Source organism: Myotis davidii, unplaced genomic scaffold, assembly GCF_000327345.1.
Source record: "Myotis davidii unplaced genomic scaffold, ASM32734v1 scaffold573, whole genome shotgun sequence".
In the NCBI taxonomy this organism is placed as follows: Eukaryota; Metazoa; Chordata; class Mammalia; order Chiroptera; family Vespertilionidae; genus Myotis; species Myotis davidii.
Window position 1 is genome coordinate 551,955 of NW_006285997.1, and position 19,889 is coordinate 571,843.

Sequence of the window (19,889 nt, forward strand, 5' to 3'; positions counted from 1 at the left end):
GGGTGGGTGCGGGAATCTGGGCTCTGGCCTGGGGTGTCGAGCCCGAGAGCTTCAGACGAGCACAGCAGAGTGTGGCAGACGGGCCTGTGCTCAGCCGGGTCCCCGCGTGCCCACGAGCCGGGCAAAATCACCTGCCAAGGGAGCAGCATTTGTAACCGCGAGGGTCCCGAGGCCCGGGATGGAGGGTGTGGACCGATGGCCACGCGTGTTACTGCGTGGAAGCTGCCCCCCGCGCGGTTAGACATTGGAAAGGGAACCTGTTACTAGGGTGTTGTTTTCTCCAGCCCGAGAGAGCTTTGTAAAGTTCAAAGAACAGTTGGTGGAAGAACAAACTGTACCATCCTTCTTAATTTTTTAAAAATATGTTTTTATTGATTTCAGAGAGGAAGCGAGAGGGAGCTAGAGATAGGAACATCCATGATGAGAGAGAATCATTGATCAGCTGCCTCCTGCACGGCCCCTACTGGGGACCGAGCCCACAACCGGGCCTGTGCCCTGACTGGGAATTGAACGGTGACCTCCTGGTTCATAGGTCGATGCTCAACCACTGAGCCACGCTGGCCAGGCCATCTTTTTTCTTTAAATACGTATTTTACTGCCTACCTCATAGCATTGATGGCGTAATGAATGAAGGCGTAGTAACTGCTGAATAAACGGTTAGGGGTCTCATTGCCACGCCTCCTTGCATGTGTGCAGTTACTTCCCTGGTGAGAAGCCTTCACCCCAGTGAGGAATTCCACTCTGAATTTAGAAATTCATGTACAACAAGGAAATGGTTCTCCGGGGAGAGACTTTGACTGTGACATGATGGTGAATTTAGAGTAATAAGACTTCATAGAGGGAGTTTAGGCCGTAGTGGTTTTTAAAAAAAAAATGTTCTATTTTAGAGTAGTTTAAAGCAAGTCACTGATGTATCTACGTCTTATTGAAAAACATGTTTGTCTGTTTGTGTTTTAATTAGGGGGAGTTTGTTGCTTGTCTCCTGTCCCTGTTACGACAAATGACAGACAGGCATTATCAACAGCTTCTTGACAGTTTCAGTACAAAGGAGGAACTGAGGGTGAGTGACAGCTAAAAAGTTTTTTAATGTCCCTTCTTAACTTCTCTCGCTCTTCTTCAACGTTGTCCGGACAGCCCCCTGACAGTTGCTTTACTACTTTCCATTAAACTTTCAGCTGCCTTTTCTCCGCTTTGTCCACGCATCTGCTCACCCGTGTTGGCTGTGTCAGGCAAGTATGTCAAGCTCGCGGCCGGCATGCGGCCCGCTGGCTGTGAGTTTGACATGCTTGCTGTAAAGTTTCTGTGCTCATGAAAAGTAGTTAACTCTTAACTTGGACAAGAAGGTAGCATTGAAAACACCTATAGCCCTAGCTGGTTTGGCTCAGTGGATAGAGCATCGGCCTGTGGACTCAAGGGCTCCAGGTTTGATTCCAGTCAAGGGCATGTACCTTGGTTGTGGGCACACTGGGGTGGGGAGTGTGCAGGAGGCAGCTGATCTATGTTTCTCTCTCATCGATGTTTCTAACTCTCTATCCCTCTCCCTTCCTCTCTGTAAAAAATCAATAAAATATATTTAAAAAAGAAAGAAAGAAAACACCTGTCATCAGCCTGCAACAGGCCAGAAACAGAGTAACAGAGCTAAGGAGACTAACCCTAGTTCAGTGGCCTTGGGAATATCGCCCTCAGGGGAGATAGGGCTTACTGAGATGTTGGCCGGTTCCTTCCCTCTGAAACCCATGTGGATTCCGGCTGCTGTGCTGACGCGGGCGGCAGAGTTGAGCTGGTATTCTCAGCCAGCCTGTAGCCGAAGCCATACGCTGTGCTCGTCTGACACGCTGACGTGCAATAAAAAATACTGATGTTTCTAAATATCTGGTCTTGGCCGAGAGTTAGGCCACTCCGCTGCTTCCTTCCTGGCGTTCCCTGAGAGCTTGGAAGTTGATTGTCCTCAGTGGGAGGAAGGACCTGTCGCCTGTCCTTTTATTGCTTTTATTTCTCGCCATCCCTCCAGTTTTCCTCTGGGGACCCAGACATTACCAACAGCTTCGTAATGGGAAGGTTCTGAACTGCGGGGGGAGAAGTCTAGGCCGGTAGGGACAGTCGCCCTGACGGTACATGACTGGAAGCCTTCCCGGGGCCTTGGGGGGCACTTGTACATTTTTAAAAACATAGGCAGTGCGTAAGGGTCACGTATCTCTGACTCTGAACGGCCTGGAGGAGGTCGTCTGGTCTCAGAAGAACCCGTCAGCCACTCCGAGCGGCCGGCAGCTGAGTCCGAGGAAGCGAAGAGTAGGCTCGGGCAGATGTAGACTCGAGCGGGCGGGTGATGGGCACGTTCATACTCCAGCCCGAGCCCCCATGTTTCTCATGCTTACACTCCTCTCGAGTTTAGGATTTCAGTGGGTGAGAAGCGCTGGACCTCTGCACACAGAGGGCCACCTTGTGGTTGAAAAGGGGGATGATGCTGCAGTGATTAGCTTCCAGCAGATGTGGAGGAGCCATTCTTCACTGAGGAAGTCTGGCCGTCACAGTTCAGTCTTTTAAATCCCCAGAGTTATTAAGGGCAGCAAAGTCCTGCCTTTTCTCCTCCGTGGCCCGCGCAAGCTGTGGGCGCGTGGCGTGAGGCACAGTGTCGCAGAGTGCATGGGCGCAGGGCCAGCGGCTGCCTCTCGGCCTTGTTAATTCTTCCCTTCTCTGGGACACGGCGTTATTTTAGACATGGACAAAAGCAAAAAGTAAGAAGTGATTAGGGTTTTTTCCTTCCTCTGTCGTCAGTAATGGTTTATTGTACACCCACCTTCTCCTGCGGGCCGACATTCATCCGCGTCCCTGGCATTTTATGTGGGAGGAGCGCAGTGAGGGTCCTGTGCTCTGTGGATTATGACTTTCCATGCAGAACTGTGGGGCGGCCTTTAAGGCGTGAGGTTGGTTATACCCGTTCCGGAAGTTACGTAGGACGTTGTAACCTTTCATTGTGCTTTGTGTACTGGCTCAAAAACCCTATCTGCCGGGCTGGCGTGGCTCCGTGGTTGAGCGTCGACCTATGAAATCAGGAGGTCACGGTTCGATTCCCAGTCAGGGCCCAGGCCCAGGTTGTGAGCTCAATCCCCAGTGTGGGGTGTGCAGGAGGCAGCCCATCAGTAATTCTCTCTCCTCATGGATGTTTCTCTCTCTCCCTCTCCCTTCCTCTCTGAAATCAACAAAAATATATTTTTTAAAAATCCTATCTGATTAAGCCTCACTCCAGCTTTAAGCCTTGAGGACTCTACGTTACCTGCAGGACAGAGCCCCGGGTCTCAGCAGGTCTTCTCTGTCCTCAGTCTGCCTTCTCTCCACAGTTCCTCGGCCGCTTTCAAACTCCTCGCCCCAGACAGACATTGTCTGTTCCTAACAAACCACCTGTGTACGTTTTAATTCATCGGGATCTCCCTTTTGTTTTGTTTATTTGTGAATCCTCACCTGAGGATAGTTTTTTGTTGAATTTTTAGAGAGAGTAGAAGGGAGGAGGAGAGGCAGAAAGAGAGAAACATCGATGTGAGAGAGACATATCGATTAGTTGCCTCCCTCATGTGCCCTGACCAGGGCTGTGGGGGTGGGGATCGAGCTCACAATCGAGATACGTGCCCTTGACTGGAATCAAACCTGTTCTCAATGTATGGGTTGGTGCCAAAGAAGCTGAAATAAATTCTTGTCTAAATATTTCCGAGCTTGAGCAGAGCTGTCGGAGTGTGTTACACACACACACACACACACGTACACATGTATACACACATGTACACACATGCACACACGTACACACACACGTGCGTACCAGAAACCATGTTTCTTCGTTTTGAAGAGTCTGCCTTTCTGCCTTCTGACGATTTGAGTGACAACCACAATCTTATATTCAAGCAGCTTACATGTGTAACATAATGTGTTACTGGGTTTGACAAATAAAACTTTTGTGTTTGGGGTTGTGGTTGTTGGTTTTACATTTTCGGCAACACCATACTGTTGCCTTCAGTCAAATTGTTAGAGATATTTTCCTAGTAGCCCTTCAGGTTACAACAGAAATTCTTTAAGGGTCAGTTAATGAATCTAAATCGAAGCTAGACTGCACCCATCTCTTTCTGAGCCGGGCCAGCTACGTTTCTTCCCCCCATGCGGTGTGTGACCGTGTGCTATGGCCGCCTGGCCTACCTGAGAAGGTGTGCAGGGGAGGTATCGCCGCCTCTGAGAACGGCATGTCTCCAGGTGACCTGTGGAAAAACATCTCCAGAAATGCCGTCGCCCTCCGGCCTGACATCTCTGGGAGGAATGCCTGCACAGGCCATTGTAATTGGAAAATAAATTTTACACAAGAGGGGAGTGTTTCTGCAGTACCCTAGCTGCAAAGCATGGGCCGCTGGGTCCACTCACACCATTGTGTGTGTGTGCCCGCACACGTGTGTGTACATGCGTGTGCATTACAGTAACCAGTTAACTCAGTGAGATGGTCTGTTTCTTCCTCGCCCAAGGACTTCCTGCTGCAGATATTCACTGTGTTCCGAATATTGATACGGCCCGAGATGTTCCCCAAGGACTGGACTGTGATGCGCCTGGTGGCTAACAAGTAAGACCTTTTTTTTAAAAAAAAATTTTTATTATCTTTTTAGAGAGAGAGGAAGGGAGAGAGAGAGAGAAACATCAATGATGAGAGAGAATCATTGATCAGTTGCCTTCTGCACGCCCACACTGGGGGTTGAGCCCACAACCTAGATATGTGCCCCATATCAGGAATCAAACCAGTGACCTCCTGGTTCATAGGTCAGTGCTCAACCACTGAGCCACACCGGCCAGGCTAGTACGACTTCTATATTGATGATACTTGAAGCTCATCATCCAGGGTTAGAGCGGAGGGCAACAAGATGTTTTTTGTTTGATGCCAAGCTCAAAGCTGCCAAGTCCTGGGGTCCTTTTCCTCTGCCGTTGAATTACCTTCTCTCACTGCTTTTAAAAAACCACTACTGCTTGTTTTAAACAGGTGGTACATTACCGTGGTTCAAAGTCAAATCGGAGGCACCCGATCTGTGATTCTCATTGATGTTTCTGTTCCTCTCTCCCTCTCCCTTCCTCTCTGAAATGAATAAAAATGTATTTTTTAAAAATCAGCCAATAGAACAGATAGATGATGCCCTGAGAAGCCCCACCCCCTCCTTGTTTATCCCCTGCCCAGCCTGGGAAACCACCTGTTAGTTTAGTTACTTCCACGGTCCCTGCACCAGGGTCCCTAAGTCCGAGCCTCGCAGGAGGCAGAACATGGGTGTTCTTCTGTACATGGCTCTTTCCTTCACAGTCCTGGCCATCGTCCCAGTGGTATATGCAAAGCCCCTCATTTTTTCTGTTTTATTTTCCCTTTTCTTTTTCTTGTACAGCTGTATAGTATTCTTCTGCATTGGTGCGGAGTTCCTAACTTTCTCTTTGTTACTTTGATCCCTAGCGTGATCATCACAACGGTTCTCTACCTGTCAGATGCACTTCGTAAGAACTTCTTAAATGAAAACTTCGATTATAAGGTAAGTATTACGCGCATAACTATTCCACTTGGGGTAAAGGTTTCACCTGGCACTCAAGGAAATGGCCTCATGTGTTTGTTTTCTCTTAATCATAGGAAAGTCAATTTATTCTGGCTACTTCAAATTCACCTCAGGCCACCGACAAGAGTTTTCATTGTATGTGTGAGCAAGTCAGGGCTGTATGGTGCTTACCCGCCGGGTGGAATCCCAGTGCCTAAGAGGAGACAGTGCTGTGTCATAACCAGAATTTAAAAAAAGTATTTGTTTTATTGACTTCAGAGAGGAAGAGAGGGAGAGAGAAAACAATCAGTGATGAGAGAGAATCATCGATTAGCTGCCTCATGCATGCCCCACACTGGGGATTGAGCCCACAACCCAGGCATGTGCCCTGACCAGGAATCAAACTGTGACCTCCTGGTTCAGAGGTCGATGCTCAACCACTGAGTCATGTTGGCTGGGCTCGTTACCATAATTTTTAACTCTTTTCTTCTCTTTGTGACCCTCATGCATGACTAAGGGGCCTTAGAACATAATGTTTTTAAGACCTATCTTAAGATAGAGTTTATATGAAGAAAACGCTTACAAAGTAATCCCATTTTTTTAGAATAAATTAATGCAAAGGAAAAAAAATGATTAGTAAAGTTCTCTAAGGCAGAACTCTGCATCTGTGATGTGCCTGGGTCTCTAATAAGAGTTCTTGACCTACTTTTTCAGGGGCAAACAGGAAATGGTGAAGAGGTGGGCGGGGCTGTGCTGTCTCTCCTTCAGGATGTCTATGCTTTGGGGCATCTTTATTTCTTATTATTTTTTAAATAACATCTTTCACATTAAACATTTAATAAAATGTCCTTATTGGTTAACTAGAAAATATAAAAAAAAACCACATATATAATAAGACCAATGGAATTTTAATAGTTGCGTAATATTTCTTTATATCAGACCTTATATCAGCCTTTATAATAATTAACCTGTCAAAATTTCATAATCAAAGCTCCACTTTTTAATACTTTGGTTGCTTCTAATTTTGTTCCTATAAATTATTCTTTTTTATGTACATCCTTACAAAATAAAACTTGGCATATGTCCCCAATTATTTCTTTGAATAAATGTTTAAAGTGGAATTGCTGAGTTAAAGGTTGTACCACCCATTTGATTATCTATATCTACACCAACACTGGGAGACTTTTTTTTTTTTGACAATTTGATGAGGTAATTTCTTTTTGCTCTAATTTGAATTTCTTAATAGTTATTAGTTATTGACTAAAATCCATATTTTGTGACCTTTGTTCATTATTTTGTGGGGGTTCTATCATACTTTTTAATTGTGAGAACTCTTTATATATGAAAGATATTAACCCTTTTTAATTTTACTTGGTATCAATAGAGAAGTAGTTTCTTTCATTATATCTTATCTTTTTGGTTAAGTTTATTGTCAGCAATTTTATTCTGATCTCTCTCTCTGATGTTGTTTTGGGGATAAGAAAACGTTGAATCAAAAGATTTGTCTGGGCAGGGAATTTTCATATACTGTCTGAATTTAAAGCAATTAGCATTTCCAAAGAAGTGTATGCATCCTTTTGAGTTCTACATTGAAAGGAGTTCCAAAAAGGAATTCGCACAGGAATAAAATGATTCTTCTCATACCTCAGCCTCCTTAGAGACACACAGTTATAAGAGAAACGAAATATATTCCATTTAAATATACCAGAGAGCTCCTGACACCTGTGACACCACATGGAAGCAATATAGAAAAAGAGAGTATTTATTTAGTTTGCTTCTTTATTGTAGGGCATTTAAAGCATATGTAAAAGTAGGGAGTGCAGCATAAGGAACTCCCGTGTACCCATAACCAGCTTCTACTGTTATCAACTCAGGACCGTCTGATGATATCAGCCATACCCTCTCCATTTACCTCTCCACGTATCATCTCACTTCCCCTGTAAACATTTCTGTGACAGGATAATAAATAAATCTTTAATTTTTGTTTCAGATCTGGGATTCGTACTTCTTCCTCGCGGTCATTTTTATAAACCAGCTGTGTCTGCAGTTGGAGATGTTCACACCTTCCAAAAAGAAAAAGGTATTAGAAAAGTAAGTACCGGTGTGTAATCAGATGGGAGCATGAGGCATAGCAAGTGCGGTGCCTTTTAAAGGGTGTTTAGTTCAAACGATTCATAGATCAGATGTTCATGCCGGAAATTACAATGGAGAGGTGATGACCAAGAGGACAAGGAGCAGTCTTTTCTGGGAATTTCAATATTTTGAACTTATTTAAACTATCTTATTTGTCCTCAGTCTTTCAGGATTCAAAATTACTACCAAAGTGAACATTATGAAGCAAATCTGTTTTATTAAAGATTTATATGAAGATTTGAATTAGAGGCATCAAGACATGCACATTGAAATCTTTCATTAAACACATACTGACTTTTAACTCAGACTGATCGTATCCTGGAGACACAGATCAGTCTTTGTTCCAGAGGCCCTGTGTCAGGTCTGGTTTTTGTTCTGTTTCAGGTATGGCGACATGCGGGTGACAATGGGCTGTGAGATCTTCAGCATGTGGCAAAACCTGGGTAAGTGATGAAAAGAGAAGCCACGGGCATTTCACAGCTCAGCACCGCACTTTTCACTGTCTGAGTAAAGAGGGCAATTTACCAAGGACAGGATTTGAAACCAAGTGTCTAAATCAGTGAAGGTATCTATACAAAGTAATGACACGTTGGCATTGGTTAGGGTTACAACTAATTCTTTAAATTGCTGTCTGCTTGAAAAAAGTCACCTCATCTTCATGGGTTTCATTATTATGGAGTGATAAATTTTATAATCCAGCTCACTCCAGTAATACATACAACTTTAGCAGTGTGTTAAGAACCTTTTGGAATTTGGAACTGTAACACCTCGAAATTTCTAGGACTCCGAATCCTACCAAATTTAGATTAAACTTCATGGAAATAGACTTGAGCATCACTACTCTTTAAAAAATTTGAAACCATTGACCTATATCATGAAGAGTATAGTCAAATGATGTGAAGGCATCTGCAGTTGCTAGGAAACCATTAGCTAATTTTGTTAGCCAATCACAGCAGAGTGCAGTATTCCAGCAAATTGATGGCACGGGTTTGGTTACATAGAAAAAAGAATATTTGGAAAATAGACTGTTCCAAAATCTCCTTGGCAGAGGGTTTCTATTATTTACTATTTAATTTGGAATGTTACTTATTTATGTTAACTACACACCTGTATAGTGTCCATTCACTACCACTGCGTGGTTCCTCCTTGTGGTTTGTTGAAGGGATGAACCTATTTGAATCGAATGTGCGGTGACCTGAAGGTATCCTTGCTCTGGGGCTCCTCTGAGCACAGCGTGGCGATGGCAGGGTGTGTTTTCTGTACGTGAAAATAGAAGCATCATCCTTTGACTTCCTTTCATGTCACAGAGTGATTTTTGACCGGGACACGTATAGTTCTCAAACATGCAGAGCCATTTGAGGAAGCCCCGTTGTATAGGTAATTGAGCACCGAGCTCTTGTGGCTGTTTATTTAGGCTCTTGTCCACGCTGCGGTGAGAGGGCTGGGGCAGGGTCGTTTGGGTACCAGGTTAGAAACATGGCCGTTGTCCCTCCGGGATAAATCGTAGCATCGCGGTGCATGGTTATTTCCACGGCAGCCTTGGTCCACACCAGGAGACCTGCGCAGGTGGCGCAGGAACCCTGGCTTGCTCAGTTCAGCGGGCACCTGAGTCTCCCTACAGATGTCACTGCGTGCACCATCAGTGTTTCTCCTCTGTGCTGTCTTTCTTTTTCTTTAAAGTGTGTAGTTTATTAATCCTCATGAAAAATCTGCACCACCCCCACAGATAAAGTCACCGAAGAATCTTTACTCCTTCCCCTTGCCAGCACCAACACTGGCCTTTGCAGTCCCCTGGCTGTCTTCATTCTGTTCTTGCGTTCCTTTCTCTGTTTTCTTGAGGTCTTCTTCTCCTATAGGCCATGTCTTGCGGGTCTGGTTGGGTTCATTTTTCTTTGCGTAATCCAAGGAATCGTAAATCATGCCAAAGCCGCCACCCAAGTGGGTTCTGCATCCAAACACAAAGATGACGTCAGGTGTGGTCTCACACGTTTTGGCCAGTTCTTCCCGAATTTCTTCTTGGGCACTGTTGCCCTCCCAGTGAAGGACATCAGTGACCATTTGCTTCCGCTGAAGCCGTCTGTTGGTCATGAACTTCCTGGTCCGGAAGTTCACCTGCCGCCGGGGAGTCCCCGCGAAGCCAGGACTCCGCTCTGGGGAAATGACGCAGCAGCCATGGCACCGGGACAGCCGCCTCCCGCCCCTGAGTCCCTGAGCCCTGTCCTAGTTACAAGGCCGTCGCTCTTGCTCCCCAGCCGCCCGGGGAGGTGCCCAGAAATGACTCCTGGCAGCTGCATCCCTGCGCCCCGGGACTCACTGTTCTGTGGAACACGCCCCCCCCCAGGCCACGCCTTCCTGCTGCACTGCGGGGACCCCTCCCCCCTTCGGCCTCCATCGTCCCGCCCGGGACGCGGCTTTCCTCCTGGTTTTAGCTGAACTGACGCTCTCACGAAACAGAAGGCAGCCCTTCCTTCGCGTTTGCAAGCCCCCCATCTCGTGGCCGCTGTGGCCGCTGTGGGAGCAGCCGGCCCCTGCGCCCTGCAGCGCCCCCTCCCGGGGGGAGCATCACTTCAAACCCACGGGGCCGGGGCGGGGCGGGGCGCTGAGCACGGAAGAGGGTAGTTTGCCCGCATCTCCCCTTCTCCCTTCCATCTTCTGTCATGAGGTCGAAGACACACACAACCGTGCTGCTGGGAGTTACCTGCCCATTTTGGAGTCCCGTTACCTCCCCCTTAATTTCTTCTATTTTTTGTAGTAGAAGGAACCGAGCCTGGGCCCACACAAATCCAGGTGCAAACAGCGAGTGTAGATGTCTGTGGACCTTAGGAGGGTGTGTCAGGGGAAAGGGAATGGGGAGGAAAGAATGGAAAGAGGGGAGATGGTGGGTGAGATCCGACACGGGCACCTCCACTGGGTGTTGGGGAAGCCTCTGCTTTTGTGGCTGCAGGTGCCACGGGAAGGGCTGCCATCCCCTGGGGTGGCCCCCCGCCTCCACACTGTGGATAACCTTTGGGGATACCGTGTTCTCTTCTAGCACATGTGTTGTTGTTGTTTTAAATGAAAGACGTGCCTGTCCGTACAGTAACCTGCCTTACTTTTTCTGTTAATTCTGTGGAATAACTTTCCCCGTGTCGTCTTTCCACCTCGTTTTTAATGCAGCGTAAAAATTCCAATGTGTGAGTGTTGAGTAGCATATATCGCCAATTCCTGATGACTTCTGTAACTTTTCATTGTGCCTTATGGCCTTTTTTAACTGAAAAAATGAATTCTCTCGTTTTTAATAACAATGGAGAAATACCAACACATTGCAACTTACTGTTTACATATGTGCTTAGGGAAATATTTCCTTGCTTGGGGAGACAGTTGTCATTGAGATGACTATACTTGCCATAGTTTTAAACAAATGTTACAGTATTAATTTTCTAAATATACCGAAATGCAAACATTTCATTGCCTTAGGGGAGCACAAGCTTCATTTCATCCCTGCCCTGATCGGCCCCTTCCTGGAGGTGACCTTGATACCACAGCCTGACCTGCGGAACGTCATGATTCCGATTTTCCACGACATGATGGACTGGGAGCAGAGGCGGAGTGGCAACTTCAAGCAGGTAGGCTGTGCCCTCTGCCTGGGGGAGGCCTCCTGTTCACTTGGAGCTGGGAAATGAATACCCGATTAGCCATTGGCAGAGCAGATTCCAGCCTGGCCGCCCTCCCAGCCAGGTGGCCATGGACACTTTGCTGGTCTTACATCCCCCTGAGCGTCTGGAAAGCCCTGAAAAAACCATTTCATATCCTTTCAGCTAAAAAATTGTGTGATTTGCCAGGTCTGTGTTTAAGGACGGGCAGGGACGTTCTTTGCTCTCAGTTGGACGCAGCGTGGGCGATTCAGAAGGTTAATGAATCTTAAAACCATTGCACTCACAGCGGTCTGCATGGTGTATTTGGGGAATGGCTTAGCTTTGAGCATCTGATGCACAGTGTGCGTTATTGCTCTTTGCTCAAGGCATCGAGGATTCTTTTAAAGGGGAAAGCAGTGGAAATTCTTGCAAAGGCTCTTCCAAAGAGACGTAGGTTCTCAGAGGTCTGGTCCCGTTTTGCAAAGATGCAGGTTCTTATTGCAGAACCAGATTGCATGAGAAACCAGTTGCTTCTGCCCTCAAGTTGCAGATACTGGGCCTACTTCCTGTTCACAAAGTCACTGTACTCACCTGTACACACTCACCTGTCCACACCTGTATACACTCACTGATGGGAGGACTTATCCTCGCTTCATGCCTTTCTCAAACCCGACAAAAACCTCCGTCAGCTCCACCAGCAAGCTGAGGGCCTCTGTCGAAGCGCCCTGTCCCCAAAAGCGTGGCCTCTCACCCGAGTCAATATCTGCATTTATTTTCAAGGAAGTGAATAGGTGAATGAGAAGCTATTTAAAAATCGTGTTGGGGGACCCACTCTTAGGCCTTTTTGCCTTTATCCCCTGATTCAGTGTGATTTAGAGGACCCATTGGGCTTAGACCTGCCACCCAGGCAGACAGCATTCTCCAGCCCCGCTGTTCCCGTCTCCGGCAGCCAGGGTGTTTCATCTTCTGTCTCCTGCTGGCTGGGGCCACTGTCCGCCTTCCCGGTGGCAGCCTTGCAGGGTTTCCATGCTGGAGCATAGGAGGGTTTGGACCACGGTTTTTAGGAAATATGTGTTCGTTCTCTCTCCTCTCTCCCTCTCTCCCTCTCTCCCTCTCTCCCTCTCTCCCTCTCTCTCTACTTAGTGCTGACTTGGAGGATTTCTATAGGATCTGCCATCTGTCCATGGACGGGCCAACTTCTCACTTTCAGCAAAGATTCGTGCAACCTCATCCTGTTTTGAGAAAGAAAATAGATAGAAAACACAAAGATATAAATGAATGTTTCTATATATGTATAGTGATTTTTTTGAAAAAGAGAGAAAAGAAATGAGCCTTGCCAGTGTTTATAGCTCCTAGAAAAGGGCTCCAGTGTTGAAGCTGGGCTGCAAGTATTTGTGTTGGAATCGACATGGAGAGGTTCTGGCAGCAGCCAGAGCAGCCCCGCGGGGCATGTAAGTCCCGATGCTCCATCTGCATGAGCCCCTTAGGATTCTGTCTCCTCTTAACCCAGCCGATCTTGTCACTTCCACACGATCCGATCGGACCATTACTTTTCCTCTTGGGCACATAGCTTTGCTTCCATTTGCCGAGAAGAGCCCCTTGCCCAGGGGAGCGGAGAGAGAGCACCGTTGCGTGTGTTGCAGGTGGAAGCCAAGCTCATTGACAAACTGGACAGCCTGATGTCGGAAGGCAAAGGGGACGAAACCTACCGGGAGCTCTTCAACAGTATGTGAGTAGTGGTCGTTTCCACTGGTCCTGCCGGGGATCCCGTGTCACCTTAGGCAGCCGAGAGCCGCAGACAGTGTGGCCACGCGGGCGTGCCGGCCGGTGTGGCGGGAGGAGCTCAGGCCATGGCCTGACTCTGGAAGATGGGGTTTATATCACTGATTGAACATGTCGTCTCATTTTAATCTCTAACTAGCTCAGGTCACGTGTTCCACAACGGATCTCGCTCTTTTCCTGCCTAATGACGTGAGAACCAGGGCTGGAGGGTAATGCTTAAAGTTTAAATAGGGTGAAGAGTGGAGGAGCCCCCCAAAGTGGTGTGATTATTGTTGGGCCTCAGCGCTCCCCAAAACCGCAGCCCCTGCTGCTCGGCTGCTGGGATATGCACCTTCACCTGTTCCCAGGCTCCATCCCCTCAGCATTGCAGCTGCTTCCTAAATGTTTCCATCGGAACGTCACAGAAGCAAGTCCTTTCTGCAGGGATTCACACGGAGGATAGAGGGGCTCTGAGGTTGTCCTCAATAGATGTGAGCACAGTCCCCGGATGAACGGCTTGGTCAGGTCCTCCTCCACTGTGAGGGGGCCCGAGAGGACACCTAAGCATGTTCAGGAATTTAACTCTGGCCCTGGTTTTCTCTCCAGCTTTCTAAGGGTCTTAGTCCTTTTCAAACCTAGGGTACTCCTGAGTGTGTAGGTATCCCCGAAAAGGAAGCATCATGCTTTAATACTGAGAGCCAAATATAAATTCTGTCGTTCATGTCATGCTCTCAGATGTAGAGCCCCGATGTATGAACATACTAGTATAGAGGAGCCCTGGCCGGTGTGGTTCAGTGGATAGAGCATCGGCCTGTAGACTGAAGCGTCCTGGGTTTGGTTCTGGTCAAGGGTACGCACCTTGGTTGCAGGTTCCTCCCCAGCCTGGGCCTTGGTGGGGTGGGATGGTGGTGGTGGTGGTGGTGGAGGGGGGCATGCAGGAGGCAACCAATCTATGTGTCTCTCTGCCTTTCCCTCTTTCTTCCACTCTCTTTAAAAGATCAATGGAAAAATATCCTCAGGTGAGGATTAACAACAAGAAAAATAAATAAGAATTGAAATTTGAGCCCTCCTTCCTGTGTGTTGCAAAAGGTGGCCCATTGGGAAGATACGTTAGGAGAGAATGCCAAGCCGGAATCTTGGTGTAAGGGACAAGTCCTGAAGTACAGAGCTGATTCAAAATCAATGGAAAAATATCCTTGGGTGAGGATTAACCAAAAAAAAAAAAGGAAAGGAAAGGAAAATATAGGGGTTTGAAAACTATCATTAGTGACTGATAGATTTCAACTTGCCTGATTCAGAATCATTCTCCGAGCTTTAAAAAAAATTATGTTGAGAGGACAAGTGGAGAAAGGGTGTGCCGGTTCCTGGTGGTGGTGGCGGTGGCGGTGACAAAGCGCGCTCTTTGTCCTGGGTCCCGAACAGCACCGTTTCCCTCCGACGCTGTCATTAACCTGGCACTTGCAGTAATTCCTCCCCACGCCCGCCTCCTCTCCCGGGCACCGAGTGTGGGCCTGCTGACAGCTGGAGTGGAGCGCAGAGCTGATTAAAACCTCGTTCAACAGCACAAATTGCTTTTGAGCACGGCTCTCGCTTCGGTGACGAGTCCTTGGTTCAAATAAAGCACTAAAATGAGAAAGCACTCACTGTGATGAGTCCCTTGGGCTTTGTGATTAATTTTTATAAGAAATTCGCACGAGTAATAAACATGCACCTGGCTCTAAGGTGCTTCTTCCTGACTTCGGTAAAGGCCTGATAGTGGCATTTTGGGTTGCTTGTATATAAATGTGATTTTGAAATAGCAGATATGCCCTGGCATAGAAATGAAACCAATAATTAAAATATTAAGCATCGGTAATTAGGACCGTTGCAAGTTCCTGATCCATTCAATGGAAATTTTTATTCTTTTGTTGACTTATAACACATTACTGGAAATGTTACCACAAATATTTTTCTTTTGTGCTTTTGTGATAAGCATGTTGGGAATAAATAAAATTCTAAAGTGATAATTACATATCATTACTACCTGGGCTCAGAAGAGAGAGTGAAGATGTAATTATATTTTGGGTAACAATAATATGCACTTTTTGGTCATAGAAATCACAATGAATTAGTGTAGTCACAGTGAGTCACTGCGCACATTATGAAGTAGGAACACACGTTGTCATGGGATGATCTCATCTGTTCTCTGTACTTCATGTCTAAAACTTCTTAAAATTTGTTCAGAAAGTGCCCGACAGGTGTGCCTCAGTGGTTGAGCATTGACCTATGAACCAGGAGGTCACTGGGTTCGGTTCCCAGGTCAGGGCACATGTCAGGGTTGCAGGCTTGATCCCTGGTAGGCGGCAGGAGGCAGCCAATTAGTTGATGTTTCTCTCTCTCCCTCTCCCTCCCTCCCTCTGAAATCAATAAAAATATATATTTTTAAAAGTTCAGAAACTGAAGGCAGGTCACTCCCTTCTGAAAAGGCAGCACTTGCTAAAGTGGTGTCAAAATGAGACTTTCCATTTGTATGACACCCTCCCAGGAACCTGTCATCTTTCTCTAATCCCAGCAGCATCTTTATTTACCCAGACTGCACCTCCCTGAAATAAGAGTCAGGATTTATTACTCTTAAGATGCTGACATTGCGGGTCATAGACCCCAGGGGATGGGTCAGAACAGGGCATCAGAACCACGCGAGGCCCCCCCTGGCTGCCCTGAGGCGTCATGGTGCCCGATTGAGCACCTCCTGGGACAGGACTCGCTGAGGGCTGGGACGCTGTGGGAACACACAGGGTGCTCCCAGCCTTGGGGGTCCTCGGGGAGCTTTCCAGAAGGTGTAACTCCCACCTCAGCTTGTCCCGCAGTCACTGCTTTATCGTATGCTGCTCGGGTAATGCGGTCGGAGACCTGTATTGGTGCTCACACACTAAGTTGTACTTTGGAGACAGGATTAGCTCTTACACACACGTCAGGTGTGTGACCCTTTTCTGCGGATGAACAGCAGGCGCGGGCACAGGTGTTTTAGGTGCGCATGATGGCCTCAGCCCAGTCCTGTTCCGACAGAGCGGGCGTTCCCTCCCCCACGTTCCCTCATGTGTCCAAGCCGCTGAGCACAGAGCTCTCCGACAGGGTCGTGGGATTCTGCAGCCCCGCTCTGTGGCGTCTCATTGCTTGTCTGTTGGCAATAACCCGTCACCTGTGCTGCCCTTAGACGAGTTTGTGTCCTCAGCACGGTGCACGGGCATGACTGTGAACCAGGTGAGATGCCTCCTCTTGCCCAGCCGCGTGGCTCAGTGGTTGAACATAGACCTCTCCCTCTCCCCCTCTCCCTTCCTCTCTGAAATCAACAGAAATATTTTTAAAAAAATGCCTCCTCTTCCCCTGAGTCTCCTGTCAGGTAAAATCGCAGGGGGAACTTGGACACTAAGAACCAGCCTGGCTGCCAAAGCCCCTAAGTTGGGTTCTAGTCTCAGCCCCCGCCTTTGGGTGCTGGGCTCTCCGAGGAGGCGTGCTCTGCAGAGCTCTGCCTCTTCTCGCAGGAGGGCGTGTAGCTCCGATGTCTTACTGCACCGGGAGGCTGTGCAAAGGGAAAGAAATCTCCTGTATTTTTAGCTCGTGTACCTGAGCCCTTTGTCTCCCGGCCCCTGGAGTCTGTGAGGTGTGGGCTGGCACCGGGGAGGCTGCTGCTGCACCCGCAGGGCGTGGGCAGGCAGTGCCCATGTCAGCACTAGGCTCACTTCCACTTTGGCATTGAAGCCTGAAATAGTGCTATTCAGGGATTGTTTTTGTTTTGAAAAGAAAACACTTTTTTTAAAAAAAGGTTTTTATTGATTTCAGAGAGGAAGGGAGAGGGAGAGAACGATAGATGGGAGAGAATCATTGATTGGTTGCCTCCTACAGCCCACACTGGGGGTCAAGCCTGCAACCTGGGTATGTGCCCTGACCAGGAATCGAACTGTGACCTCCTGGTTCATAGGTTGACACTCAACCACTGAGCCACGTCGGCTCGGTAAAGAAAACATATCTTAGTGAAACTGAGGGATCAGTCAGGGCGAGCCCGTCCTTTCATATGCTCCCCCCCCTCCCCACCCCAATCACAATCTAGGAAACAGCTCAGAATAAACCTGAAAACCAAAATGATCAGGAAGGTGTAGGCAACAGATGCGGAGACAAGACAGAGGTTGGACACTGGGAGGCAATAGCTGGAAGTGGGGAGAAGGGAGAGACCATAGCCACAGACCCCCCCAAAATAGCTTTTTTCTTTACTGCTTCTTTTTCCACTAAGCACAGTAGACAGCAGGCTTAGGTGGTACTTGTAAGAAGTGCTTTCTAGGTTATTTCTGAAACCAGGATGAGACACAGGATTTTAGACAGAAATGATGATTATTCCATCCAGAGGGGCAGGGAGGTGTCTTCACGGGTCCTGCTCAAGGTCCACCTTTTACCACAGGGACAGATTCAGCCCTACAGCCTCTGCCAGTGTCTGCTTCACCCTAGGACAGTGGTTCTCAACCTAATGGCCCTTTAAATACAGTTCCTCATGTTGTGACCCAACCATACAGTTATTTTCATTGCTACTTCATAACTGTCATGTGGCTACTGTTATGAATCGTCATGTAAATACCTGATATGCAGGATGGTCTTAGGAGACCCCTGTGAAAGGGTCGTTCGACCGCCAAAGGGGTCGCGACCCACAGGTTGAGAACCACTGCCCTAGGAGCAGCGGGAATGAGTAAAATAGGCGCTCATTGCTGTGACTTACTATGTTGTGTTTAGACAGCGCCTCTGCCCCAAGGTGCTGGAGGCTAGGGGAGCAGGCAGGAGGCAGTGGTGTGGCACCTGCCACCTGCCCACTGTAACCAGCCCATGGAAAGTCCCCTGTGATTAGTGACGCAATGTATGAAGCTGTTGCCTGCATGCACCAGACAGTACAATATGTATTGAGTGGGCAAATGCTAAGCGAAAGGAAAAAAACGCCACACGTCACTCTGTCTGTGCGAGGGTTTCCTGGGGCATTGCACTGGTAGAGCTGCTCGGGTGAGGATGCGCTCCACGGAGAGGTAGGGAGCCGGGTTCCCGGGAATACAGTGAGGGCGGGCTGTCCCCGCTGGCCACACTGTCCTGGGCTGTGGGGGGGGTGCAGCCTGCTCTCGGGAGGGAGAGGCCGGGAGAAAGCGTGTGTGAGCTGCTCGGGGCTTGCCTGTGTGAAACTGGGATGCTGTGCATGGGTTGTCTTTCGACTCGGAGAATCTAAACATCCATTTGCTTTGTCAATGCTTCCGGGATTAGAATTCCACTCTTTGGTCCCTATCCTAGGTAAGACATTGTTTGCAAATTGTGCTCCTTGTAAGATGTTGCTGTGTGGTTGCTAAGAGATTGAAGGTGCTGATGAAAGTAAAATGGTCGTCATGGTGACCGATAAAAATAAATGTTGAAAATGCCCGGGGCCCTCTCTTTTCCAGTCTGCTGAAGAAAATCGAGCGGGAAACATGGAGGGAGAGTGGGGTCTCCTTGATCGCCACGGTGACTCGTCTGATGGAGAGGTTGTTGGATTACAGGTGAGTTGGGTGCCATTTCCCAGGTGTGCTGCGCCATGGTTAGGGACTCAGAGTCGAGGACAGTCCCCACACCCCTGAGCTCCTCCCCCCTCCCCTACAGATCCACAGCCGTGAACCTGACGCCTGAGATAACGGCTGTGCACTGCTGGCTCAGGACGTTTCTTGTGTCGCCCCTCTTTCTGTTTTGTTTTGGTCGGCAGTGCTTTCCAAGTTTCAGTGGATGCGAGGGTTCTCAGAGCCCCGTTAGTAAAGGGGTTTTGGTTTTGTTTGTTTTTATCTGGACTCACCCATTAGAGCCAGTAAGCAGATCCACCCGTTTCGGGGTGAAGATGGAGTGTTGGATAATTAGACAACCATGCTGCTTCCATAGACAGCGTTTTATTTTTAATATTTAAATGATCTAAACTGGTCAGGCAGTTTGCTCCACTTGAACGCATGGTGTTTTTGTTTTATTTCAAGAATGAACCTTCGTTGTCATTGTTGATGGCCAGGCTTACCCTCCCGTTTCCGCCCACATTAGAGGTGTATAATACCATACCTTCGCCTGCCCCTGAGGCCCCGCCCACTGAGAGGGAGGGCTGCCCACCGGAGGCTCTGGAGTCTGTCACCCCTCACCTGAGATCCTGGGACAGTTGCCTGGGGGCAGTGGCTGCAGTCCCTGAGCCTTCTGCCTCTTCCCTGAAAGATCAGTGTGTGTGTGCTTCGGGGAAGGAAGCTCTGGGTTCTGACTGTTGTTCTCTGTTTTCAGGGACTGCATGAAAGTGGGAGAGGTGGATGGCAAAAAGATCGGCTGCACAGTGAGCCTTCTGGTTAGTGACCCACCCACTCCCCTTTCCTCCTCACAGCCTAACGTTTGTTGTTTTACAGAAATACTGTTTTGTTTGGTTTCGATCCAGTGTTTTTTTATCTGATATTTCTTAGAAGAGTTTAGAAGTGTATCTAAAGGAGGCCTGGCGAGTCCCACCAGCGTGGCTCAGTGGTTGAGCATTGACCTATGAACCAGGTGGTCACAGTTCGATTCCCGGTCAGGGCACAGGCCCGGGCTGGGGGCCCCATCTCCAGTGTGGGGCGTGCAGGTGGCAGCCGATCTATGATTCTCATCATTGATGTTTCTCTCTCTCTCTCCCTCCCTCCCTCCCTCCCTCTCTCTCTGAAATCAATAAAAAATATATTTAAAAAATAAAATGAAAGAGGCCTATCAAGCTTCAGGTTGAATTATATCCCAGGAAATTACCCGCTCCAGCATTGCAGATGCACCCATGGTGGCCCTGGGGCCTGGAGGCGGAGCCTGGAGATCCCAGTGG

The 19,889-nt window shown here is 48.1% G+C and overlaps 1 protein-coding gene across 1 annotated transcript in view; it reads left to right on the forward strand.

Annotated features, from left to right (window-relative positions):
• Window positions 1-19,889, forward strand: part of DOCK4 (dedicator of cytokinesis 4) — a gene marked incomplete at its 3' end in the record, with an annotated part of 102,802 nt that overhangs the window by 53,074 nt on the left and 29,839 nt on the right. Inside the window, exons 26-35 of the mRNA XM_015559687.1 lie at window positions 962-1,060; window positions 4,500-4,594; window positions 5,462-5,537; window positions 7,528-7,628; window positions 8,055-8,113; window positions 11,127-11,275; window positions 12,928-13,013; window positions 18,317-18,343; window positions 18,490-18,585; window positions 19,334-19,394. Coding sequence (XP_015415173.1) covers window positions 962-1,060; window positions 4,500-4,594; window positions 5,462-5,537; window positions 7,528-7,628; window positions 8,055-8,113; window positions 11,127-11,275; window positions 12,928-13,013; window positions 18,317-18,343; window positions 18,490-18,585; window positions 19,334-19,394 — 849 coding nt within the window. The remainder of the gene's footprint in view (window positions 1-961; window positions 1,061-4,499; window positions 4,595-5,461; window positions 5,538-7,527; window positions 7,629-8,054; window positions 8,114-11,126; window positions 11,276-12,927; window positions 13,014-18,316; window positions 18,344-18,489; window positions 18,586-19,333; window positions 19,395-19,889) is intronic.